At 48.1% G+C, this 27,506-nt stretch overlaps 1 protein-coding gene across 1 annotated transcript in view; it reads right to left on the bottom strand.

Moving 5' to 3' along the window:
- Nucleotides 1-2,004: 2,004 nt before the first annotated feature.
- The window catches only part of BEND3 (BEN domain containing 3), a 34,556-nt gene continuing 9,054 nt past the window's right edge, over nucleotides 2,005-27,506 (bottom strand). The window contains exons 2-4 of the mRNA XM_027602446.2: nucleotides 21,019-21,066; nucleotides 20,313-20,515; nucleotides 2,005-7,847 (exon numbers count right to left, since the gene is read on the bottom strand). Coding sequence (XP_027458247.1) covers nucleotides 5,601-7,847; nucleotides 20,313-20,515; nucleotides 21,019-21,055 — 2,487 coding nt within the window. The 5' untranslated portion in view covers nucleotides 21,056-21,066 and the 3' untranslated portion in view covers nucleotides 2,005-5,600. The remainder of the gene's footprint in view (nucleotides 7,848-20,312; nucleotides 20,516-21,018; nucleotides 21,067-27,506) is intronic.

The raw sequence follows: 27,506 nt of genomic DNA, 5'->3' as shown, positions 1-27,506 counted from the left end.
CAGCCCTTCTGGAGCTCAGCCCTTGGCCATCTTGCCAGGAGAGCTTCCCTTTTCCCTGGGGAAGGCCTCTGACAAGGATCAACCCGCCCCTCTGCCTCACCTGGGACTGATTCTGCCAAACAATCTATATTCTAGGGCTTTCCAGTATGGGGATGAAACTGGACTGCAGGAGACCCGCGCCCTAGATCCTGGCCTTCCCTGGCCGCTGCTGTGTCCCTCCTACCCCTTCTCCCGAGGACAAGCCCACAACCATTCTCTCGGGAATGTCTCAGCCTCCGCCCCTAGGGAATCCCATCCATGGCAGTTACTTTCACAAACTCTTCCCAAATTTGCTCACTATTCCCAGGACATGGCTATCCACAATCGCCAGTGATTTCACACACAGCAATTCTAAATACCAGCACACCCATATCTAAGATCAGACGAATTGGGGCTTAGAGGATGTGGGTGATAAAGGGACACCAGTGACTTGCACTTGTTTTCGGATCTGTATCTTTGTGTGTTGTGGCTCAGAGGATGTTCACCACCCGAGATGGTGTGGTGTTGCAGAAATAAACAGGTTTAAACCCTGACGCCACGATTTGCCAGTTGTACAAACTTGGGCAAGAAACATACTTCTCTCTGCTTCCTCACCACTAAACAAATAATAATAGTTCCCAAGACACTTAAGTTTTTTTTTTTTTTTTTTTAAAGATTTTATTTATTTATTTGAGAGAAATAGAAAGCACATGAGAGGGGGGAGGGTCAGAGGGAGAAGCAGACTCCCTGCTGAACAGGGAGCCCGATGCGGGACTCGATCCCGGGACTCCAGGATCATGACCTGAGCCGAAGGCAGTCGCTTAACCGACTGAGCCACCCAGGCGCCCGACACTTAAGTTTTTATGAGAATTAAATGAGATAGTATATACACCACTCAGGGCCATACCATACCTTTCTTAATAGGCGTAATTATGGAACTTACCTCACTGGTTGAGTTCTCAGCAGCGTGGCCAGCACATGCTGTGTACTCAGTGGATGTGAGGTGACATTACAGCGAGTAGGCAATGAGTGTTCATTCCTTCCCCACTAGTGGCCGTGGCGGGGGGGGGGGTACATTTATTTAGAAGTTCCCTCAGAGTTCATTGCACTTCACCATTCCCGTGATCGTGATAATTTAGTGTGTAGTTCTTACCTCCGAGAACTGGATTTTGTAAGTAAGCTCCCATATATTGAAATTTTGTGACTTTTCTTTTGGGGTAGGAAACAAACATACCTATAGCCAGAATTAAAGAATTTCGTCTTCAAGTCTTGCTTAAACTTGTTACTCCAGCCCCTGACCAGCCCTAACCTGCTGACAAGGCTTACACACAGAAGTGTCAGGAATCACAACGAAGCAAAGGGTCACTGGGGAAAGTGTTCCAATCCCAAGCCACAAGTTTTTATCTTTGTGACCCTTGGCCAAAAACAATGTTCCTCCGACAGCTTGAGATAATATTTTTACTATGAATATGAAAGAATTTATGCTTAGCCAAAGAGGTAAGAAAAAACACGTATCCTTTTATCATCACTTAATAATATGTTAGCTTGGAGGAACTTGGAGGAACATTTGATCCGAAGTGAGGGGAAAAAAAAAAAAAAAAAAAGAGTGAAATGAGGCTCTGTTGGCTTGGTAGCAGGGCCGGGCTGGCGCCTGACCAGGAAAGGTATGAAAAGGCAAATGCACCTCCCGCCATGTGGCCAGGAAGTGGTTTGTGTGGAAGAGGGCTAGGGTTTATTTGGTGACTTCTCGGTCATTCAGCTGTAGCCAAGTGAAATCCTGTGAGCTGTGCCCTGGACACCCCGGGCGTGGAAGCCCGAGAGGCTGAGACAGGAGACACCTTCACACCCCCCGCCCCCCCCCCCCCCGTTCCTGTCTACCGTGGGAGGGGCTGAGGAGGCCACATGGAGACAAGTAGACCAACACAGGTTCTGAGAGACCTGGGCCCTAAGAAAACAAGAGGTTACAAAGACCATATTTTTTTTCTATTTTTATAACATTTTATATAACTCATAAAACAGTGCTTGTATAAAAATTCACACAAAGTTTGCTAGAGAGCATACAATTTCCAAAAATGTCCTGGGTTTTTGTTACATTCAGTTTTCTAAGAATGCACTCAAATCAATGGTAAAATGCAGACATTATGCAATATTTCATTATCTTTGGTAAAACTATTCTCGTTATTTTGTCTCCTCACAGTATTAACTCTGATATCCACTTTGTGCAGGGTCTGCTTTCACTAGGATGTCAGAAAAACGTTAAGGCTGGATCTACACGAGGCAAGTATTTCCAAATGGCATTAACAGCCCGTTGGCCCCCACCTCTACTTCATACTCCTATCCACACAGCCAGGCAGGGTGAGAGATCTCAATGACCTCCAATTAGGGGTCTTAAGACCCCACTGCAATCGGACAAGAAGCAAACATTTGGGGGGGAAGGTAGAAACCGAGGCCATCTCTGTAGGAACCCAAATGGCCATGCTGCAGTGTGGTCAGGCCAGTGACTCTTACCATTTAAACAGCGAATCCTTTCACCACTAAGTAGATCCCATTGGTTGGTTGATGATTGCTGCTGATGTGGTAACCCCTCCACCCAAACTTAAAAAGAAAGGAAGATTTGGGGCCAACACCGAAGGGGGAGGGGCACACTATCGCCCATGACACTAGACACAACTTTATTCCCTGTCAAACATTTGTTGTCATGTAGACACAGCCAAAGTGAACTGAAGCAGGTTTAGAACACTTAGTACATTCATGACTACCTTCATACATTCTTTTAAAACTTACTAACAAGAGAAAACGAGGGGCACTACCACCTATTGTGACTTCCTATTTTCCTTAACATCAGAATGTGTCTGTGCTAATTCTTTAGTCCTCCAGATACAGGGGAAAAAAAAGAACCCAAAACCAAACAAGTAAAAACCAAAGAATCTGGATGGGGAGGGGGAAGGGGTTTACCAACACATTTGATGGAAAATACTAAGTTTTGAAAAAAGGATTTTGTACTTCTATTGCTTCATGTAAAAAACTGCCCTGGAGCCCACCTGTATGGCTGGAGAGCTGAGGACGCCATACAGACAGACGCAGGACCTGCAGGGTTTTCCTGATGAGACGGTCCGGAGGGACAGTCACCAACTCCCAGAGCGTGTCCACCTCTCGTCACTAAAAGGGACTCTTAAGATTTGGGGCCAGGCGGGGGGTGGGGGGGGCGAGGCCCTACACAGGAAAGGTATTAAGAAAACCACCAAAATGCAGTTTCCAAGAACTGAACATGCTCTAGGTCGTGAAGAAACACATTTCATCCCTAGAACTTGTTGATTTCTCTAACGTGGGGGAGACAGGACTTATTATTAATAAATGATTGTGCTTCTGAAGTTGTAGGGTCGTAGTCCACCCTCTAGAAAGCAGGGCAACTTTCACATGGCTTGGAATCCTCTTGGACACATGCTAGAGCCCAGAACAAATTCCATGGCGCTCTCCAACCCACAGGGCTGGCGGGCGATAGTGCCGCTGCCATCTTTGGGTAGGGCGTGCGCATGCGCTTGTGTGCTGGAGAGACTAAGGCGTAGAGAAAGGCCCACGTGAGGGGGAGAAAGTGAGTTTCCTGGCTGCTCTAGTCCCTTCTTTCCTAGGCACAAAGAGGTTGAGCTCATTATTCATGTAGGTCCCCTTCATCCCACTGAAGTTTTTCAGTAAGAAATGTGTGTGCACACGTGGGTGGCTGTGGGTGTATGTGAGAGAGTCATTAAGTCCCTGTGCAATTCTAAATTTCAATAATTTAGGTCTGCAGCTTCAACAGAAATAATCTGTAAATGACATGTAAAAGCAAATTTACTAAAGTTAGATTGGCAACTTTACATTGCTCAAAATCCTGTCATTAAAAAGAAAAAAATAAAAAGCCCTCTGGGGTGCAGGCAAAATTATGTCATATAGCCACCAGAACTGCAGTCTTTTTATCAGTTGTATAAAGAAAATTCACAGATTGTTTCTATTATTTCTGCATTTTAAGGTAGCAAACATTAAGCCACCAGGTTATTAACTCTGCAACATTCCACAAGGGTTTTAGGACCACCCTGTGTGATTCAGTTCATTTTCCAAGTTTCTGGTATGATATACTCAGTTTGGGTTATACCATTTCCTTTCCCTCTTAGGGCTTTCGACCCCAAAGTCAGGTAGGTAAAAGTATTGTTTTTCAGGACTTTACCTGCTGGGGAATTTCCTGACTGGATGTCCTGGAGAGTATGCCACTGGCCTGGAGCAGTTTGACCTTCCCAACCAGTGAGGGAAGAAGAGATGTCTTACTCCGAGGCCAAGGACTGGCCAGATGTAGGGCAACAAAGCTTCAAGGGGGTCTGAGGGGACAGCTGAGTGGACTCTGGGAAGGGACGGGGGAGCCGCAATGAATGACCTGTGACCTTCCAATGCCAGGTATCCCCAAGAGGGCCCGAGGCCTGGGCTTGCCCTGAGGAACAAGGATGTGCTACTGACGGGAGGGGCTCACACTGAGGTGTGGTGAAGCCATCAGACAGCTCCCAGAACTGGGGTTTTTGCACAAATACACACATGGAAAGTAAACAGCTTTGGTGAGCTCAGAGGGGCCCATCCTTAAATCAAACAAGAAGCCAAATATTCACACACACTATTTTCCAAGGAAATGTGTCTGCCCCTCCAAACAGCATCCTTGTGTAGAGAGGGACGGGGGCAGTGGAAGGACACAGCTCAAAATGACATTGTATACGTGTTTCCACGTCTATCTACATTCATATCATCATCATCATCATCATCATCATCCAGTGTTCTCGTCTACAGAGAGTGAGCACAGCATTCTACTGACATGGCAACTACGAATAGGCCAGGTCGTGGGTAGGCCCCTTCCTCGGCACCACAGCGGACGGGAGGATGCAACCATGTGGGAAGGAGGTCCCACTACTCCATCCCCTCTGCTGCCATCCAAGGGGCATCTTGACTCTTCCAAAGTCAGATGTAAAAGACAAGGTAAGTAAAACTGGTCTCTATGTCACCTGAAGCTATTATTAGCCATCATGCAAGAACATGGCATTTCTAAAAATTTCATAAATCTGAAACCATCTTAAAAAAGAAAAAAATCCCAGCAACTGAAGTCATCTTACAGTACTTCATCTCAAATATTTAAAAGATAGTTTTTCTAAGTAAAATGGCCCCCAAAGAGCCCAATGATTTTCTTTTAAAAAAAAAGGGTTTCTTTTTAATTAAAAACAAATGGATAAAAATGGAAGATGTAAAATGTGGGAAGAGGAACAAGAGAGCTGCTGAATATGCATCTGAAATTGCGGGGGGGGGGGCGGGGAGAGGACACAGCTAAGGACAGAATGCCCTACTCCTGAGGCCTCTCTGCTCTCACGGCTGCGCTCTCCCGGACTCTGGCTGCACCCCTTGGACACGGGACTGAAAGTCGTGAGTGGGAGAGACCAAACGCAAGGCTTCTCTCCTGTGGCTGGGTGGTGTCGACGTGTGCAAATGCAGTGAGCCACTCCTCACCGACATAAGGTGCGTGTCTGTGGATCCCGCTGGCGCGCTCCACCAGAACGCTGTCCCCGGCGCGCCCATCACTTCTCCACCTTCTTGGCCTTCTTCAGGATGTCGCATTTTTTCCTGTTGGGGCGGCGGCACCGCTCGTCGATGCTCGGGATACACTCGTAGTGCCACACCTCCTCCATCTTCTCCACCGGGTACACGGCCTCCACGTAATGCCGGATGAGCCTCAGCCGCGTGGGGTCCAGCTGCTTCTTGTTGCAGGCGCCCGAGTGGTTGTACTGCAGCCGGAGGTTCTCGGCGGTGAAGAGTTCTGGGAAGAGCCTGACCAGGAGCCGGGCAGCGAAGTTGCCCACCGAGAGGCTCTGCTGCACGATCTCGCGCACCTCCTTGTCCGACAGCAGGTACGGCGAAGGCACCGGGAAGTCGGGCGAGGGAACCACCAGCTCGTCCAGGGGGATCTTGCAGAAGTCCTTGCTGCTTCTTTCGGGGGGCAGCGGGGGCCCCTCGAATTCCTCTCGGAACCTCTCGGGGTTCACTGCATAGCTCGTCAGGTCCCGGCACTCGGGGCCCGGCACGTGGACCTTGCGCTGCTGCTGGTAGGAGCGCCGCTGCTCCGTGTCCCGGCGCCGGCAGCGCTCGTCCAGCTTGCCCACAAACTCCAGCGTCCAGACGCGGTCGTTCTTGGCGCGCGGGTAGAGCAGCTGCACGTAGTGGCGGATGAGCCTGATGCGGGACGGGTCCAGCTGCTTCTTGCCCAGGGAGCCGCTGCAGTTGTACTGCTTGCGCAGGTTCTCGGGCGTGAAGAGCTCGGGGAAGAGGTGCACCAGCAGGCGCGAGGCGAAGTTGCCGATGGACAGGCTGCTCTCGTAGATGCTGCGCAGCTGCTCCTTGCTCAGCAGGCAGTCGGCGCCCGGCACCTCGAAGTCAGGCTGCGGGATCTCCAGCTTGTCGAAGTCGATGGGCACCAGCCAGATCTTCTTGGAGCGCCGGCCCGGCCGCTCGCCCTCGAAGCTGTCTTCCACCTTGACCACGGAGACGTCGTCGGGCAGGCTGGAGGAGTCGTAGCAGTCGTCGCGCGCGGCCTCGCCCTCGCTGCCGCCGTCCAGCGCCAGGCCCTCGAGCTCGTCGTTGAGGCGCTGGGCGCACTGCTGCAGCCAGGCCTCCTCCTCCTGCATGTCGGGGAAGTAGATCTCTGTGTAGTTGCGGATGATCTGCAGCCGCTGCGGGTCCAGCCCCTGCTTCCCGCCATCCCCGTAGCAGCTGTACTGCTCGCCCAGCTTCCGGTGGTCGAAGAGCTCGGGGAAGAGCCGGTGCAGGAGGAAGACGGCGAACTCGCCGGGGGACGACGCTTCGTCCAGGAACTCAGTGAGGTCCTGCGTGTCCACCACGTGGTCTGAGGCGATGGTGCTGCTCCGGTCCAGGGACAGGGCCTCCTCCTGGTCCTTGCTGTCCAGGAAGTGGCTGGCGTCTACCTGCTCGGCCTCGAAGAAGCCGGCCACCTGGCCGCCGGGCTGGCTGTCCTCCATCTCCCGCTGGGCCCAGAAGCGGCTGAAGAAGTCATTCAGCTGGGGCAGACACTCGGCCTGCCACACGGCCGTGTCCTTCACTGAGGGGTAGTAGACCTCCACATAGTTGCGGATGAGCTGCAGGTGCAGCGACTCCAGCTTCCGCTTGGCCGCGAAGCCGCACGCACTGCAGCCGCGCGAGAAGTCCACGTCGCTGAAGAGCTCGGGGAAGAGCTGCACCAGCAGGCGGCAGGCCAGGTCGCCGCCCGACAGGCTCTGGTCCACGATCTGCTTGAGCTCTGCCGCCGTGAGCTGGTACTCGGGGGGTGGCTGGAACTTGGCCACCATCTCGGTGGGGCTCACCTGCTTCTTGATGCGGCTCACCTCCAGGGAGAGCAGGTCCACCTTGCTGTGCAGCTGCGACATGTTGGAAGAGAGCGTGTTGAGCATGTAGAACATCTTCTGGATCAGAAAGTAGATGTTGGGGTCAGCATCGGTGGCCGCTGCGGCATTGCCGCAGTCCCGCTTCTGTGGCTCGTTCAGGAGCCGCAGCGGCGATGGGCTGTTGCTGGAGTTGGCCTTGTCGAAGAGCTCGTACGTGCTGAGCACGTCGCCGGCGGGAGGGTTCTTCTTCTCCATGATCTTGTGCGAGATGCCATACAGAGGCTTCTTGTAGGACGGCGTGCTCACGTCGTTGCAGGGCTCCTCCTCGCCGGGCCACGCCGAGCCCAGGCTCTTGCCCCTGCTGGCCTGCTCCCCATTGCCCTGGCAGGGCGAGCTGTTCTCCCGGTTCCGCATGCCTGCTAGGAGGGCCTGGAAAATAAACAGTGTGTTAGGCTCCTCGGATTCACTACACTACACATGGGCCTGAATCACACGGTGGTGCCACGGTCCACCTCGGAGGTGTGTGAGGAGCCGCTTCCCTCTCCCCGGAGTCACTCTGCCCCACCATGAACGGACAGCTGACCCAAACCTACATGCCGGCGCCACAACAGCTCCCTCTTCCTCCTCCCCGAGCGAGGCTCGGCCCGACCTTCGAGAAGGCTCCCCCTTCCTGCAGGACAACCACCCGGCTGGGGACGCGAGAGAGACCACACAGTGGGAGAAGCCCCTGCAGTGGCCCTGCCCCGGGCACGGCACCTCACTGACCTGGGCCTCTGGCTGATCTCAGACGGGGATCGGGAGTCCTGCCCACAGCAGCTCCGGAAGACAGCAGTGTGTCTGCCAGTCTGCAGCCTCGAGGAGACCAGGCAGCTCCTGAGGCGCACAGTGGTGAGCACAGAAGAACAGGGGTCTGCTGCACCCCTACCACTGCCCGGAGTGACTTCTTATCTCAGACTGGAAAAGGGCTGGCCCAGAACATCCCAGAGCCCATGCAACTGTAGACTGCATGAGGTATGGGGGGCCCCAGGTTTCTCAAAGAGCTGCAGGAGACAATTACGCCCCAGTGTCTGAAGGCAGCCACTGGATGTAATGTTATTCATGCCTCTCCTTTGCATCTACAAGGGTACTTGCCATGCACTCTCAGCCTTGCCCAACAAAGGACAGGGAGGGAATTGAACTCTACCAAACTCATTTCAGGGACTATCTCCTCAGCTCACCCAAGGATGGCACACACACTCTGCAAGTCTGCTCTGCTGGACTCCCACGGCAAGCTCAAGATCCCCTTTAAAGACCCCGAAGCTTGAGTCCCAGCTCCACCATCAGATAGCAATCAACCTTGGCCATCTGAGAACCCAGAGTTCTCGTTGCTTTCACCAGTGGTTTCCCCTGTTGCCAGGCCCTGAGCATTTCAAGAGGCTTATTTATGTACATATGGACAAGTGATTTTCAACACAGCCTCAAAGGCAATTCAATGGAGAAAAGATCATCTTTTCCACAAATGATGCTGGAAAAACTGGATATACATGTGCAAAACCAAACAACAAAAATTTCCATCCTATGTGTACCATATAAAGAAATTAACTCAATGGATTGTGCACATAAATATAAAACCTAACTTAAAATTCTAACACTTCTAGAAGAAAACATAAGAGAAATCCCTTATGACCTTGGTTTAGGCAAATATTTCTTAGATATGACACCACAAGCATAATCCATGAGAAAAAAATAGATAGGGGCACCGGGGTGGCTTAGTCGGTTAAGCGTCCGCCTTCAGCTCAGGTCATGATCCCAGGATCCTGGGATCGAGTCCCACATCGGGCTCCCTGCTCAGCGGGAAGTCTGCTTCTCCTCCCTCTGCCAGCTGCTCCCCCTGCTTGTGCTCGCTCGCTCTCTCTCCCCCTCTCTGTCAAAATAAATAAATTATATATATATAAGATGCTTATTAGTAACCTGCAAATTAAAGCCCACTGAGAGATACCTCATCATCCCTACCAGAATGGGTACAAACAAAAAGACAAAACCCAGTGTTGAAGATGTGAAGGCCATCGACACTCTCACACACTGCTGGTGGGGATATAAAATGGTGTAACTACTTTGGAAAACAGCTGCTAGTTTCTTTTTTTTTTTTTTAAGATTTTATTTATTTATTTGACATAGTGAGAGAGAGCACAAGCAGGAAGAGCAGCAAAGGGAGAAGCAGGCCCCCTGCTGAGCAAGGAGTCTGATGCAGGACTCGATCCCAGGACCCTGGGATCATGACCTGAGCCGAAGGCAGATGCTTAACCCGACTGAGCCACCCAGGCATCCCACAGCTGGTAGTTTCTTAAAAAGCCAAATATACACAGACCATATAATCCTGGTATTCCATTCTTAGATATTTACTTACCAAGCAAATTGAAAGAACATGATCATACAAAGACTTATACACAAATGCTCATGGTAGCCCCCAACTTTAGCCAAAGGTGGAAACAACCCAAAATGTTATCAGCAAGTATACAAACTGTCTTATATGCATATAATGGAATACTACTCAGCAATAGAACTGATACACACAGTACTCATGAGGAGTCTAAAAATAATTATGCTAAAAGAAGCCAGACAAACAAAAAAGAGGCCATACTGTAGGACTCCATTCATATAAAATTCTAGAAAATACAAACTTATCAATAGTGGGGTTACCTGGTGGTGGAGGAAGGACACAAAGGGGCACATGGAAACTTTATGGTACTTGGTGACTCATGTTTATTATCTTTTTTTTAAAGATTTTATTTATTTATTTATTTGACAGAGAGACAGCGAGAGAGGGAACACAAGCAGGGGGAGTAGGAAAAGGAGAAGCAGGCTTCAGGCCAAGCAGGGAGCCTGATGCGGGGCTCCATCCCAGGACCCTGGGATCATGACCTGAGCCGAAGGCAGGCGCTTATCGACTGAGCCACCCAGGCGCCCCATGTTTATTATCTTGATCGTGGTGATGGCCTCACTGATATACACGGATGTCAGAATTTATGAAATGGTACACTTTAAATACTGTGCCATTCATTGTATTTCAGTCCCAACTTCATAAAGCTGGTTTTGACAAATGTTAAACTTGACCCAAGAACTTATTGGAATATATTTTTGAGGGTTTAATTAAGCAGAAGAGCTAACTGGTGAGCACTGGTGGGTGTCAGGGGAATGAACACACAGGGCTGAAGCACAAAGTATTTGCTTTTACTGACAGGTGTGTGCCCTGGGCAACTGCAGAATTGGTAAGAACAAAGTGCATCCTTTGGATGCTTCCACACCTGGGGAAAATATGGTTGGTGTAAGGTGGCCAAGGACAGTACTTCTGAAACTCTAATATACATATGAATCACCTGGGATCTTGTTAGAATGCAGATTCTGGTCCCTGCACCTGCATTTCTTTTCTTTCTTTTTTTAAGTTTATTTTTTATTTTTTTAGTAATCTCAACAACCAATGTGGGGTTCAAACTCATGACCCTGAGATCAAGAGTTGCAGGCTCTTCTGACTGAGCCAGCCTGGTGCCCCTGGGCCTGCCTTTCTAACAAGCTCCCAGGTGCTATGGGTCCTCTCTCAGTGGCCAATGCCTGGAAGACTGTGTCTGCTCTCAGTTCAATGTCTGAAGGCAGGTTCAATGTCACTTGTAAGTCTTCAGATAACTAATGCCAGCACAAAACAGTACGACGTGTTTTCTCTTGTAGCCTAAAAAGGGTAGGGAGAAAAGACAAGCTCAAGAAGCTAGATTTTTAATGGCAGGTGAGTAATATGTACGTCTAGGTGAAAACAGAGCATGAGGCCACATAAACATATAAGACTTTGATCTTTCTCAACCACCCACATGTTATACTTCATTTCATATTTTAAATTAATGAATTACTTCCTGGACCCTCTCTTTTAGATAATGGAATAATCTGACTCACATAGAGAGAGGTTAATTTTTCTCCTGCCTCCCTGTTGATAACAACCACGCTAAAGAAAAGCTACTTTATTCTGTAAGAACCTGAAGATAGAGGAATTCTTAGAAGTGTTTTAATGATCCCATGGAGCTGGCCAATACTTTCTTCAGGGTTTGTTTGTATAAGCTGATGACGATTCAGAGGCACCTGGCCCTCCTCCTACGCACCCCATGCTTCTCAAGGACAGAGGACCAGGGCCCCGCTGGCGTGGGAGAAGCCTACCACGAATGGCCTGCCACCTGACCCTCTCTCTCCTGGGGTCTCCTCACCCAGCTGCCTGGAGCCTTGTCGCATCCTCATCACACTGTATGACTGTTCCCATGATAGGAGCAGGTCATTCCTGAGTCTACCCCCACCCAGTACCTTGCACAGTGCCTGGGACACAGAATTGCTCAATGAATGTGTGTCAGCCAGACGCATGGATGGTTAAAGCAGGGCAAGGTGTTCTGCCATTCTCAAATCTATGCTTCAGAAAAAGGAGCCGTTCGGAAAGGCCACTAGCTTTATGAATAACATGTCTGTAGAGAGGTATAAAAGCGTGGATAAGATCTCAGCTCAGGCTGTCTTCTGTGACCTTGGCCAAAATCAAATGATTTTTCATGCCTGGGCTTCTAGAAACTCACGGATAAATAATGGTAGGTCTCACAGGGTAGTTATGAAGACTTAATGAGATAATGTGCAGAAAGCACTGAGCCCTGTCTGAATCATAGTAAGTGCTTAATAAATATTCACTGTTAGAATATAATTATTAAGCAATGCTATTTCCAAGCCAGAGCAGAGGTAATACAAGGGGGCCTTTTATTAAACTAGTTGTAAAGATTACTCTCAGCCAGTAAACAAGAGGAGGACTTCCCTGCAATGCATCAGGGTAAGTCACTCATAGAAGGCACTTCTTAGAGGTCTGTTTGCCCTGAAGGCTGGGGGCAGGGGAGGAGTACTGGACAACTGAGCCGAAGGTGGGGTTTTAAGATCTTTACAGTTCTTTTGTTCTGCTATCTGGCAGAAAGCAGAGGATTATGAAGGGAGGGAGGCAGGGAGGACAACACACACACACACATCAGAAACTTAGAGAAAGGAAGGGATGGAGATGAAAATCTTTACCCCAACATGGTATGTTTGGAGCTATGGATCGTGACCCATTAGTAAATGAAGTTGATTTGGTGGGTCCTAAGCAGCATAAGAAGAAAGAAAGAAGGAAAGGCAGAAGAAGGAAAAAAGGCAGGGAGGAGGGAAAACGAGAGAATATAAAATATCAGGGTGCACTGCATGTGGTAAGTAAATTTGGGAAAGTTTTGTTTTGTTTCTCTTTGTCTGCATGCAAATCCATATATGTGAGCTGTAGTTCACCATCAGGTGGATTTATAACTGTGGGTCACTGCTGAAAAGCACTGCCCTAGGGGCGCCTGGGTGGTTCAGTCGGTTAAGCTTCTGCTTTTGGCTCTGGTCATGATCCCAGTATCCTGGGATCGAGCCCCATATCGGGCTCCCTGCTCGGGCTCCCTGCTCAGCGGGGAGTCTGCTTCTCCCCCTCCCTCTGCCCTCCCCCAACTCATGCTTGCTCTCTCTCACTCTGTCAAATAAATAAATAAAATCTTTTTAAAAAGAAAAAAAGAAAAGCACTGCCCTAATAAATTCAAAGTGCCTTATTTGCTAATTCCTGTAGGCTGTAAATTAAATTTTAGCAACTCATTCACCATTAAGTTCAATTACACCAAAATAATTTTGCAAGTCCTGTGGATCATGAGATTACCATGAGGTTTTACCAATATAGAAGAATTTGAGTTTCTAATGGCAAGCATTAAAAAAAAGATCATAAATACATTAGGAGTCTTTTTAGAACAAGGGTCTTTGCTTTACAAGTGATTCCACATCATAAAATAAGATTCTGTGCAGAGGTAACCAGAAACTCACATGCAATGCAGCAAAAAGTACTGCGTTCTAGAGAGAGGTCTGCCCTAATTAATACCCAGTATAGAGAATAAGTCCAGGGAACATGTTCTGGGTGAATTGTCTGAATACCAGTAACAAAGAGAAGTCATTGCACTCCCCCACGTTCCTACAGCAGGCAGAAGGCCAAGGTATATGAGAATTGGAAATCCCCTCTACAACTCTCACTGTTCAGGATCATTAATAAAAATATTTCAATTTCTACTAAGCATGTTAGAAACACTGCCACCAAATAGAAACATTTTTGGCTAACTTGCTGGAATAAAAAATTAAGTTAGCGTCCCAGTAGAGGGCAACATTCCTCACTCCCAGAGGTCTTAGATACACAATTCAACAAACAACACAACACGTGCACCAAAGAGCAGGTTCTTAGATAGCCCCACACTGGTGTCCTGTCAACTTGGCGCCCCAATTAACTGCACCAACTCTGGCAAGGTGACAACCGGCTGGTTGCATTTGCTGCTGCTGATAAAATCTCTGCTCAGCTGTCTAGGAGTATCATGAAATCTTTAAATCTGTGCTCCTTGGCACTGGGTGTCTGGCTGACACTACTGCCAGTTCTCCGAGGCTCATCTTCCAGCCACATGGGAACGCTGCCGCAGAAGCTCAGGCCAGCGCTGCCAGCCTCCTTCCTGGGTTCGGCCAGGCATTTCCTTCTCCGGCTAGCATCCTCAGACTCAAGAGGGAATGCCCGCCTCTCTCGCTGGGGAATGTGGACACAAAGAGGTTGCTGTGGGGCTACCAGTCAGGGTAAGGAGACCACTTAGAGGAGATTCCACAGGTCCGTGCCCAGCTACATCCCACGGACTGGGTCACCATGGGGAATGCTTCAAGCATTAAACATCCTCCTCGCGACTCCAAATCCCAGCAGTCACTGAATGCAGTTCGACAAATGATGAGTAGCTAAATGGTGCCCAGAGAGGCAGCAAACTGGAACACCAAGAAAGCAGCACGCCTTCCAGAGAGTAGACGGTGGAGAATTAATGTGGCATCAAGGGCAGACCCTGTGAGTCGGCTCCGGGGGGGCTGGCATGCCTCTGCCTCCTGCTCCCTCATCAGTAATCAAGGCAGACACGGTGCTTACCTTCTTCATTCTCAACAGAATGTTTCTCTCCATCATCACCATCATCAAATGACCAGATAACCGTTAGCAATAAGGTCTGGAAGGGCTCTCTACCAAACAGAGCCCATGAACAAACTGTACGGAATGCCTCACATCTGGCAGGCTCTGTGCAAGGCTCTGGGGACCCAGGGAAGGAGCTAGACAGTCTCTGACCTCATGGCTTTCACCCTTTGGGTCATCCTTACACTGTTAATGGATGAAGAAATTGTGGTGATGCCTGGAGAAGTAAGAATCTGGGTAATAAAGCCATTACAGTGGAGAAGAGAGAAGCCAGAAGAGATGGAGAACTGTCAGGGCAGGACAGCTTCGAAGACTTCTCTCCACCTCTTACAAACGCCCCCTGCAGCCCTCAGGACCACCAGCACGGTGTTTAACTGCACAGTCTCAAATTGAGCAGGCTCGGGAGCACTAACTTCTCTGAGCCTCGTTAAAATGGGAATGGCACAGGACCTATTGTGCTATGGTTGTCACGGAAATTATTGTGACTCTCCAGCTGGTACCAGAGCCACTGACACCGAGGAGGTATTCACCATGTTTGCACTGAGTGAGATGACATTTCCATTCTCCAATTGGAAAAACAAAACACGGTGACACTTTAGAATTAAAAACAAACAAAGACACGAAAAACCCCAGGAGAACAAAGCTAACTCCTGCCTGGCATACAGCTCTTGAATATTGCCCCCACTTCCGTGAACAAAAAGATGATTACCAATAAAAATGTTGGCTACTCACCTCCCACATCTGCTGTATTTGGCTATGAAGCCTTTTCCAGTGGAGGTGCCAAATAAGTCTTTATACAGCCTTTTGTTAGGCTTTTTGAGGGAGGTTTTATGTGTCTTCTAAATATTGTACTAAAGGTCACTATGAACAAGTCATCAGCACTGAGAAGAGTTGGAATATGACGTACCTTTGACATCAGGGCTACCGCTCGAATCCTACCCCCCAACCCTTCAACCTCCTCCCCATTCCTTGGGCTTGGGGGAGAAGATGCAAGGTGGTCTATGTTCTGACTTGGATGGTGTTCAGAATCAAGGGCACTCAGCCTGGGGTATCCTAAAGGGTGCCAGATGGTCTCCCTTGGCAATTCCAGGCCATTTTCGTTGTGATGAATGTGGAGGGAGGCACGTGAATGCCGACCACAAGAGGTGGGAACTGGAGATGGGGGTTGCAAGGCAGTTCTAAGGGCTGACACAGGGCAGGCCCTGTGCTGGGCTCCCTCACACACAAGAAACCAATGAGATGAGCAGAATTCTCATCACCACGGGGGATCTTGAGAGTCTGGGAGGTCAGATAATTGGCCAAAGGCCCCAGGGTGAACTCTCCCCATCTGACTCCCAGGTTAACTATTTACTATTCCTCTGGGCTGGATCAGAGAAGGTGGGGCTCGCCTCCCCACATGCAGGGAGTGAGTGATCCCAGTCCACTCCTGATACTTTGCACCAGGAACAAGGCTGCCCACTGGCATCCTGGTGCTCCAACTCCATGCCGGAATTGACTCATCTGTCTGGTAGAGCTATTAATTCTCTCATCACTGGTTTGTCATTTGGATTATATAAGGAATGGTGTCAAGTAGGCACTCAGTCACTGCTCATGAACTTCCTTTCCACTTTTTTGGATGATCACTTGTTTCGGCCTCCTGGATCCTCTTGTCTCACTCTGGCAAAAAAGCTGCATTTGCCCCCCCGCCCAACCCCCACCGCTGCCGCCTTATCTGTAAGAAGGATCAGAGAAAATTCAGGGGGAGAAGGATAAAGGACTATTCACTGTGAATTAGGACTAGTGCCATTTTGAAAAATCAACATATACTGTAATTTCATAAAACTGATGGATTGTTCTAAAATCCCAAGGGTACTGAGGCTATTGATTTACTGACACATCAACTTAACAGATACTTTTAAAAGGAAATACTGCCTTGAATTCACATGACACCTTTCTATAAGGAGCAAGAATTTCAAAAGGTTCATATTTCCATATATTCTTTTTACAGAACAGGGAGGGGTGCATGGATATCAACCTCATTTTATATACAGTAAGGAGAATAAACAAAACTAGAAGAACACCGAAAACAAAATCCAGGACTTAACCTGTCTTTTCCAGTCTAAAAATCTAACAGGTTAGAACTGCCTGCTGTCTCCACTCTATTGAAAAGTAAACATACCTGCCCAGTTAGAATATATAAGTTGGACAAGTGATGTTAGAAATATTCAAATAGGGGCGCCTGGGTGGCTTAGTCGTTAAGCATCTGCCTTCGGCTCAGGTCATAATCCTGGGGTCAAGCCCCGCATGGGGCTCCCTGCTCGGCAGGAAGCCTGCTTCTCCCTCTCCCACTCCCCCTGCTTGTGTTCCCACTCTCGTTGTGTCTCTCTGTCAAATAAATAAATAAAATCTTAAAAAAAAAAAATTCAAATACATTTTGGTGTCAGAATTCTCCAAATGTGTCAGAATTCCAGGATGATGCCTGAGGTCCCAGGTGAAGCTTGCTGCCTCACCAAACTGGGAGGCATCCAAAATCTTCACACATGGTTCATGGGATGCTCAGGGAAATCCCTCTACAGCGAACCTCAACGGAGTTCCAGCCCAAGGCCAGGTTTTTTTCTGACTTGCTTCATATACCGAAGGATTCAACAAAAACACAAATCATAAGAACCTTCTCCTTCCCTCTCTGCCTCAAAGAATGCGAAGACACTCCCTTCTCTGGGATGCCATTCCAACAAAATTGTATGGAATGAAAGGATAAAGTGACTCCATTTGCATAAGGAGACAATGGGACCACCTCAGACTGTCCACAAAGGCCACAACCCAGGCAGACGTGGTCAGAGTTCCTTCCTGATGGGCTTGTTGTTCCTTACTGTGGTGAACTCTTTATAAAAAACCGCCACAAGAGCTGCCCCATCCTTGTGTGAAAACCTCTCTGCAATGTGAGTTTGTTGCTCCTACCATCAGGGGTGAGCCTGTTCTTACAGCCAGCCCACGAGCAGGCTGGCCCGTGTCACCTGCTTTGACCAGAGGGACGCCAGCTAACAAGGTGATGCAAGCAGAGGTGTGAAAAGCGTCTGTGCCCCAGAGCTTGGCCTCTCTTGCTCTTAGAATGCTTCCGTGTTACGTGAATAGACCTGGACTAGCCTCCCGGGGGTGAGAACCCGCAGAACGGGAAGCTGCACCTGAGCCCCCAGAAACAGGAGGGAGGCCATTCCAGACCACCCAGCCACATCAGGAACTACTAGCTGACCCACAGAATGGCAAACAAATATAATGGTGGCCATTTTAAGCTGCTAAGATCCGGGACGGTTTGTCCCACAGCAAAAGTGAACCAATACACTGGACTTTGTGTCCCATTTCTGGAACTCTGGCTTTACTTGCACGCTTGAAAGAGTCTACAGAACGGATCCAAGGCAGAAATGTAATGTGACACACAGAAGAAAACGTTTTCAGGAGTTCTGTTAGGAACTTGACAGTGCTTCTCAAGCTTCTCAACGCTTGTAGGGTGACCTTTAGGTATCTAACCCACAGGAACACTCACAGAGGGCACTAGGTTTATGTACATGGATGGTCCCTGCAGCACTAAACATGTTACTGGAAAACATCTATCTAGCAATCATTAGGGGAAAGGATAATAAATTATGGTGTAAAATAAAACATAAGAAAAAAATGGTTACATGATTTTCAAACAAGCTCTTCGACTAACCACCTTTAGAGCTTGTATTTGCCCAGCATGGATCTCACTCAGCAGTGAGGAAGGCTGAGATTTCGCCTGCAATCATTTCTCACTGCACTGGAGCCTGCTAGCCACATATGAAACTCTCCCCAGGATCACAAGGCATGCAGCAAGTGGCCAGGGTGGGCAGCCAGAGCACCCAGAGCCAGGGGCGGGATATCTGTAATTAACCCTTTATTTAAAATGCTCATATAGGGTGCCTGGGTGGCTCAGTCGTTAAGCGTCTGCCTTCAGCTCAGGTCATGATCTCGGGGTCCTGGGATTGAGCCCCGCATCGGGCTCCTTGCTCAGCGGGGAGTCTGCTTCTTGCCACTCACCCCGCTCGTGTCCTCTTTCTCTCAAAAAAAAAAAAAAAAAAAAATGCGGGCGCCAGGGTGGCTCAGTCGGTTAAGCGGCTGCCTTCGGCTCAGGTCATGATCTCAGGGTCCTGGGATTGGGCCCCACATCGGGCTCCCTGCTCAGCGGGAAGCCTGCTGCTCTCTCTCCCACTCCCCCTGCTTGTGTTCCCTCTCTCACTGTCTCTGTCAGATAAATAAATAAAATCTTTAAAAAAAAATGCTCACATAGTTATAAAAAATTTCAACTTTTTTCCTAGGTGGGCATTATCGATTTTTTAAAATGTATTGTTGGAATATTACTCATGATGGTCAACAAGTGGAAACAACCCAAATGTCTATCAACTGATGAATGGATAAACAAAATGTGGTATGTTTACAATGGAATATTATTTGGCCATAAAAAAGGAGTGTGAAGACCTCATCCATGCTATAGCATGGATGAACCTTGAAAACATTATGCTAAGTGAAAGAAGCCAGATATAAAAGGCCACACAGGGCGCCTGGGTGGCTCAGTCATTAAGCGGCTGCCTTCGGCTCAGGTCATGATCCCAGGGTCCTGGGATCGAGTTCCGCATCAGGCTCCCTGCTCGGCAGGAAGCCTGCTTCTCCCTCTGCCACTCCCCCTGCTCGTGTTCCCTCTCTCACTGTGTCTCTCTCTGTCAAATAAATAAATAAAATCTTAAAAACAAAAAACAAAAAAAACCAGTAACAACCCAAAGAGTCCCAGGCTGATGCTCCATGGTATTCTGGCTAATGATAATAAGCTCTGAAAATGTAGGCCCTTTTGGACAGACATGCAGAAGTTGAATTCCTATCTGGCTCCCCTAAAGAGCTTGTGTGTCTGTCTGTCTATGTTGGAGAGCTTGGGAAAATAACCTTCTAACAATTTAAGGTGTAGTCTGCTGGCCCATGGGAAGGTTTGGAGGTTAAGCATCCCAGGCTAGACCCAATGTCCTAAAGCTGCCGCTCTCTCCTTGGTCTTAACCATTCTGTGTACATGTCTTGTCTCCCACCTGGACTGCAGGCTGCTAGAGAGGGCCACCATGTCCAGTTCTGTTGTCTCTCTCTCTTAAGAGTTTAGCCAAGTTCAGGGGCGCCTGGGTGGTACAGTCAGTTAAGCATCCAACTCCTGGTTTCAGCTCAGGTTGTGATCTCAGGGTCATGAAATCGGGCCCTCCGTCAGGCTCCGTGCTCAGCGTGGAGTCCGCTTGGGATTCTTTCTCTCTCTCCCTCTCCCTCTGCCCCTCCGCTCATGCTCTCTCAAATAAATAAATAAATCTTAAAAAAAATAAAATTTAGTCAAGTTCAATCTAACCAGCAGGTGACGAAAAAAATAAAGCAAATTCATAAAATTTCTAGGTTGCGGGGGGGGAAACAGGTATGTTACAAAAGAATTCTCTTTACAGAAAGATTCACTGAGCAAGTTCTCCTAATATAAAAGATGGGCTTGATTTAGGAAAAGACCTCCCAGCCCTCAACTTTTCCAGCAATCTGTGTACAGCGTGTACTACATAAAATGCGGTAGGCTTTTCTTAACAGCCCTTGCTCTCGAGTGGAGCAAAGCAAAACAAAGAACTCAAAAGTGGTTGCATTGTGAAGACTCCCCTAGCCCCGTAATGAATCCAGACATATATAAGAATTCTAGTCAGAGAGGACACCTTCTAGAAATTTAAGCCAGAGATGGGAGAGCTACAATGAAAGCCTTCTCATGCCCAAGGGCCCAGCAGTTGCCTGGATGCCCACAAGCAGAGAGACAGAGCATCTAATCAGAGGGTCAGAGCCCAAGCAAACAGCGGAAGGGGCTGGGCCCTCACCTCGGGAATCAGCCGCCGCCTCTTCACGCTGGGGACAGAGTCAGGCTGGCCATCGCCGCCCGGCTGCTTTCGCTTGCTGGAATCCTGGAGGGCAGTGAAGACGCTGTCCAGAGGGTGCTTCTCGGAAGACCTGGAGCTCACCGAGCAGTCCAGGGCAGCATCTTCGGCCTCTGTCTCCACTTTCACAGTGTTATTTTTTAGAACTGTGGCAGAGAAGAAACAGGGCTCAGCGGGAAAGACCACTGGGCCACTCGGAGGTTAGCAGGGTTCCCTGAGCAACGGGGTGTGTGCGGGCTGCCCTCTGACACTATCACTCAGATAACATAAAGTCTAGTCACAATAAAACCGCACTTGCCAAACCTAGCGATTTTTATCTTACCACGTTAATGCTATACAATAAAACCATGTTCCAAGAACTTTTTGCTCAAAACTGGTTTTAAATTCCTTCTTGGGGGGAAAGACAGGAAACAGAGAGAAAGAAACAAATACTATCTTTGAAATGATACTTTTAAAAAAGTAACTCTGGGAAGATACATAAGACACCTCTGGCAGGTGTGTGGGCAGAGGGGGCTGGGGACCAGGGGTGGGAGGGGACTTTGCATTCATTTTTCATTATGTTAACTTTTTATTTTTGAACCATGTAGTGTATGACCTAATAAAAAATACTAAATTAAAAATATTTTTTAAAAAGCTTTTTTTTTTTTACCTTCTTCTACATCTTCACTGAATTCAGTTGAGTTCATCTTCTATTCCACTAAATGAAAAGACAAAGACAAAGTCTTGATTTATTGCTTGATTTATTTCTTAATTTTCCATACCCATGAGAAATTCCCTTACCCTCCCAACCCTGGCTCTGGGTAATGGAAGGTTAAGCTGATACTGTTCCCTAACATCATGGAAAACTGCATCCTTTCTTTGTCTGCAGTTGCTAGAAGCAGCCAGGCCTTCTGCATACCCTCTGGGAGCACTTCTCCAAAACTCCACGTGGGCAGGCGTCTTAAAGCATCAACTGAGTCACTTTCAGACCAAGGGGGGAATGTTATTTGAGAAAAATCAAGGCTTACGAAAGACCCAAGTTCAGATGATCTCCTGTTAGTCCCTGCTTTCTAAATTCCAGCCACAGAGTGAAAAGGCTGACTGAGGATGTAGGCCGTGGCTCCTCTGGACACGAACGGGTCATAGGACTGACTCCAGGTGCTCCAGAAAGCCCCACACTGCCCCTGATGGCAGCCATTAGTCCCATGGCTACCGAGGACTGGAAATGTGGCTAGTCCAAATGAAGATGTGCTGTAAGTGTAAGGACACACTGGATTTCAAAGATGTAGCAGAGCAAAAAAAAAAAAAGTAAAATATCTAATCATTTTTATGTTGATTACATGTTGACACAATAATGTCAGATTCATTGGGCTAAATAAAACTTTATTAAAATTAATTTCACCTTTTCTTTTAATGTAGCTACTAGAAAATTTAAAATTACATTAAGTGGCTTACATTCTATTTTTATTGGATGGTGCTGGTCTAGCCCTTCCTTCCAAGGCAACAAGAAGAGACAATGTGGGTTTTTAAAGTTCTCGAGCTCCAGAGAATCTGGTCCAAACCCTTCTTTTTACTGATGAGGGAATGAGGTGGGGGCCACAAGAGAGTAAGGGGCACTATCTGGGCTTCAGGGTCTGGTGAGGAGCTAGCCCCTGACTCCCACTGCCCCAACCAGAATGGAACAGACACCATGATTAAAAGTAGCATTAAGGGGCTTCTGGGTGGCTCAGTCGTTAAGCGTCTGCCTTCGGCTCAGGTCACGATTCCAGGATCCTGGGATCGAGCCCCGCATTGGGCTCCATGCTCGGCGGGAAGGCTGCTTCTCCCTCTCCCCCTCCCCCCGCTTGTGTTCCCTCTCTCGCTGTGTCTCTCTCTGTCAAATAAACAAAATCTTTAAAAAAAATAAAAATAAAAAATAAAAGTAGCATTAAATCTTTGAGATTCCCCAAATTACATAACAGCATTCATAAATAGCGTAAGGTGTAAAAGAGGTAGTAACACTGGAAAAGAAGACACTGACAGCATGTACTGTTGATATTGAGTTGTGGTTCCCACAACTGATTAGGCTGCCTACAAATACTGAGTTCCCATTCTGGTTAAGCATCTGAGGAGAGCAAGACCAAGAAGTATCTTTTAAGAAATTTCTAGGAGGAAGAGCGATGCTATCTACAAAGTCCAATAAACTATTCACCAAATAGCCACAGAACGGTGTGTGGTTCTCTGTCTTAGATGGATGAATTTCGGGGGAGAGGGGGTGCAAGAAAGAGGGAGTAAGTCTAGGTAATCTATGCACACAATAACAACTTCAAAATTCACTAATAATAGCAACACATATATAGTGCTTATGATGTGATGTGCTATCCTCAGAATGCCACAGTAACTTTATGACAGGCACAGTTCTTTCCATCTCTGTATTACTAATTTTCAGAGAAAATTTAAGATTTATTTGAAATTGCAATTACATTGAAAACAATTCCTACTTACCAAACTATCTGCTACCTGAAAAACATAACACACAAGATGGTACTGAGGGAAGATAATAAGTCAAATTCAAGGGCCCAAGAGCTATTTTACCAACAGTGATTTTTTAGAAAATACAATTTCCATTGTTTTCCAAGGAAACAACCCCACTTTTGACATCATCCCCCGAGGGGCTGAGGGTAGCGATGGGGGAGCTCGGGCAGGTAGGCGAACAGTAGTCTGCAGACAGCAGGGTGGCCACTGCCAGGGAGAAGTTCAAGCCCAGGCAGGGGGCTTCATGAGAAAATGCACTACAGGCCTCGCCTGCCTGCCAAGGCCCTGGGAAACCTGCCCCACGGCCACAGACACCACTCCCTGAAATCAAGAGCAGAGGTGAGAAGCAGCAAACAGGCGGGCAGGACGGACTGAGGCTCGTCAGAGAGGGTTCAGCGTACAAAACGAATGACTCTGGGGAGAAGTGGTGGAGAGGAAGAAGGTGGATGGCTTATTCGGGGAAAGAAAGGGTCAAGGTGAAAGAAAAACCACAAAGGCTTGGCTAAGAAGAGAGCATTACAAAGACAAGGGCGCCTGGGTGGCTCAGATGGTTGAGCATCTGCCTTCAGCTCAGGTCATGATCCCAGGGTCCTGGGATCAAGTCCCACACCGGGCTCCCTGCTCCTTGGGAGCCTGCTTCTCCCTGTGCCTCTCTCTCTCTCTCTCTGTCTCTCATGAATAAATAAAATCTTTAAAAAATAAAAAAAATTAAAAAAAAAAAGACAAGCAAATCCTGGAAGAAAACAGGTGTGGGTGAAAAAACACAGCAGACAGAACCACAGTGCTGAGCAAGGCCAGCACGGTTATCTAATATTTTATCTGCCCAACTGTATTTTCCCAGCGAGCAGCATGGAGCTGAGGAGGCGGCACTCAGACGGGCTGGGACTGGGGCTGACTGGTGGGGCCCACGGCCCAGTGCTGGGCGTATGCTTGCCGCGACCGGGGCTTGAGAGGCAGGAAGGGTATTTTCCAATCCACACCATGTTGATGCTAGAGCAGGCAACGCAAGCGCCTGGATTCTGATCATCCTGTGTCAGAAAATGGCGTAGGAAGAGCACACACCTGAGCCTCCTGTGGGTGGGCAGAAAGCCAGAAGGGGAGCTGGGAAGGCTCCCAGGGGCCCGCTTCCTGGGCATTCGAGACACCCAGAGGGCATCTGCTTTGGAACCAGCGTCACCTTCGACCAGTGACAGACGCTCGATTAGCACAGAAGTGACCCAGACCACAGCACAGCAGGCCCCTTCCCTCCCAGCCAGCAAAGCAGTCCCGCTCCTTGGGAAGCTGGGGAATTTCCCATTGGCAAAGCCTGAAGAACCCACAACGGCACCTGATTGTGCGGTGGGGACAGGAGGGAAGGTCCTCAGTAACACCAGCAGCCCACAAACCGTGAGCCTCCTCACGAACGCTTCCACCTTGCCCCAAGCTATTTTAATCCCAATTTTACCAATAAAGAAACCAAGGGCAGACACCTTAGGCAATTCTTATTTGTCAACAATACCCCAATGAAGACAGAAAAAATTATTTTTATATCATTTTGATTCTGGAAACACAATATTTAAATATGGAAAAGGGGCGGGGGCTGGGAAGGGAACACAGGGCAGGTAACTTGCACAGGGTCACCAAGCTGCTAAGTGGCAGAACTAGGATTCAAAACAAGTCTATGTGTATCTCCAGTCAGCCACCTGGAGCAGAAGTGACAGAATCCTTATGAACACAGGGGCCAGTTTCCAACCTTGGGTCCCTCTGTCCAACAGCAGCTGGAACATCCAATCTCCCTCCGTTTGCATGTAGCTACCTGGAAAATCAGTCTATTCCATGCTTCCAGACTCCACTCCGCCGTACAGAAGAGATTCTACAGGAGGGATGTGTGGGTCACTTCCCAGCATCCCCCACGCTGACATGGTGCCCGCACAGCAGTAGAAAGGAGAGGGGCATCACGTTGCTACCTCCACTTCCTGGCCATCTGCCCAGAGGACAGTCACAAGGCTGCTCATCCTGGGTGGACACCGAGCGCCCGGATGCCGAGCATGCCGCAGAAATTCCGTTTCTCACGTAACTACAGGTTATGCAGGAGTTACCAACCACCGCAGCTCCCGCCCCCAGGGCTTGCTAGGATTACAAGCTCCTCTGCCTGCCGGACGTTCTCATCTTAACATTCTCTCCTTCTCAAAATCCTCTTCTTTCTCTCACCGTGTCTCGCAAATTGTGAGACAGTCTCACTATGCATCCACATGTCCCTGAGAATCAGCTCTCTCCCCAGGGGGTGACTGTTCCATGTCCCCCAGAAACCCCTGGCCAAGCCCAAAGGAACTTAATAAACAAATGAAGGGGGGGCGCCTGGGTGGCTCAGATGGTTGAGCGTCTGCCTTCGGCTCAGGTCATGATCCCAGGGTCCTGGGATCGGGTCCTGGGATCGGGTCCCGCATCGGGCTCCCTGCTCAGTGGGGAGCCTGCTTCTCCCTCTGCTTCTCTGTCTCTCATGAATAAATAAATAAAATCTTAAAAAATAAAAAAATAAAAAAAATAAACAAATGAAGGGGGCAAGTGTCAACGAGACCCATGTAGCCTGCTGCTGCCTCTAACGAAAATACCAAGTTCTAAGACATCCATGACCTCTTGGAGGGGAATTCTCAAACTGGACCAATTTCCAGGGGTTAATTTAATAACTGAAAAGGCTCAGGTTTTTGTTTTTTTTTTCTCCCAGCCAAACAGCCTAGGAAGCCTCAGGCTAAGTGACTGTCATTGGTACAGAAAGGTTTAAATGTTGCAGAGCTCCTAAGAGTACACATAATTTTATTAAAATGCCTAATAGTCTCTATCCTTCTGCACGGAGCAAGATGGACAGTGTTCAATTTTCCATGCAGGGCACATGGGTGGGGGAAGATTAAAATGTCATCAGAAAAACCTTCCATTTACAAAAAAGCACAAAAGGGAGGGTAATCCCAAACGTTTAGAAATTACAAGATGCTTCAGCCACTCAAATATCAAATTACAAAGGCTAAGTTGCTTAAATTGGCTACATAAATACAGTAACTGGCAGGGCTAGGTCCGCGCCTCCTGTCGAAATGTGCTGAATTTGATGCCTGAGTAGCAGCAAGCTCCCGCCTATGGCGGGAAGGTCTGTGAGGAGGGGCAACGGGGAGGCAGACAAGTGAGAACCATTCATGGGGGCTGAGAATCAATTCTCAGAGATGCCACAAAGAAATGGAAACGTTGAAAAGATTTACAAATTATAGGTGTCTATTTTTGGAGTTCATTTTAAGAAGGGAAGATGCTTAGTCTTTTTTTTTTTCCTTTTTTGACTAGATAATACAAGCACAAGAAACAAAATTCAAAAAGTATAAAAGGATATTTGGTTCAAAAGTCCACTGTTGGCCGCCAGGGTGGCTCAGTCGTTAAGCATCTGCCTTCGGCTCAGGTCATGATCTCAGGGTCCTGGGATCGAGCCCATCGGGCTCCCTGCTCTGCAGGGAGCCTGCTTCTCCCTCTGCCACTCCCCCTGCTTGTGTTCCCTCTCTCGCTGTGTCTCACTAAAAAAAGTCCACCGTCCCCCCATCCCCAGTCCCTCTCTGAGAGGCAACAAGGTCAGTTTCCTGGGACATGCTTCCACAGATGTTCGGGGTCAGCGGCTCACAGAGTGTGACCTGTGTGCCGTGGTCGCCAGAGCTGGCTTGGGCCGGCGGGCACAGACTGTGCCTCTCCCCAGCCCCACTTCAGAGGAGTCCAGTTGGCAGCTCGCAACTGGCCACAGCGGGGGTATTTACACCACGGAAATGGACATTTTTAAAAACAGTTTTTTTTTTCCCTTTTCTTTTTAGGGAGCCAATTTACGAGTATGTTCAAGACCTTTCAAGGGTTCCATGAGATGAAAACTATTTTTATAACACCGAGATATTATTGGCCCTTTTTTGTTTGTTTGTTTAAAGATTTTATTCATTTATTTGACAGAGAGAGGGAGAGCACAAGTAGGCAGAGAGGCAAGCAGAGGGTGAGGGAGAAGCATTGCCCCTTTTCTCTCACAGATACGTGTAGGAGAGCTTTCCAGAGGCTACATGAGGTGTTATTTTGCAAAAGATTGACTACAGAGGCAGATAGGAAAATTCGGCCGCCTTCTATTAAGTCAGATATTAAAGAAAGATGCGAGAATGTAAACAACATGGGGGCACCTGGCTGGCTCAGTTGGCAGAGCCTGCGACTCCTGAGCTCAGGGTCATGAGTTCGAGCCCCACACTGGGTGTAGAGATTACTTAAAAATAAAATCTTAAAAAAAAAAATGTGAACAATATCAATCTTTTCACTAAGATTTTTTTGGGGTGGGAGAATAGTTACCGTTCATTAAAATATTACTGACATTACCTTGTAATTGATTTATTATGGTTGTTTTTGAATAAATTAAAAAATATTTAAACACTTTTCCATTTTAATTTCTCTTTAAAATTTTTTTTAAAGATTTTTATTCATTTATTTAGAGAGAGAAAGCATGCAAGCAGAGGGGAGACACAGGGGGAGAGAGAATCCTAAGCAGCCTCCCCACTAAGCATGGAGCCCGACGTGGGGCTCAATTCCACAACCCTGAGATCATGACCTGAGCTGAAACCATGACCCGGACGCTCAACCAACTGAGCCACCCAGGTGCCCCTCCAT

The sequence above is a fragment of the Zalophus californianus genome, chromosome 7, assembly GCF_009762305.2.
Source record: "Zalophus californianus isolate mZalCal1 chromosome 7, mZalCal1.pri.v2, whole genome shotgun sequence".
Lineage (NCBI taxonomy): Eukaryota > Metazoa > Chordata > Mammalia > Carnivora > Otariidae > Zalophus > Zalophus californianus.
The sequence above is the reverse complement of the archived record's forward strand: the minus strand, read 5'-3'. Positions and strand labels throughout refer to the sequence as shown.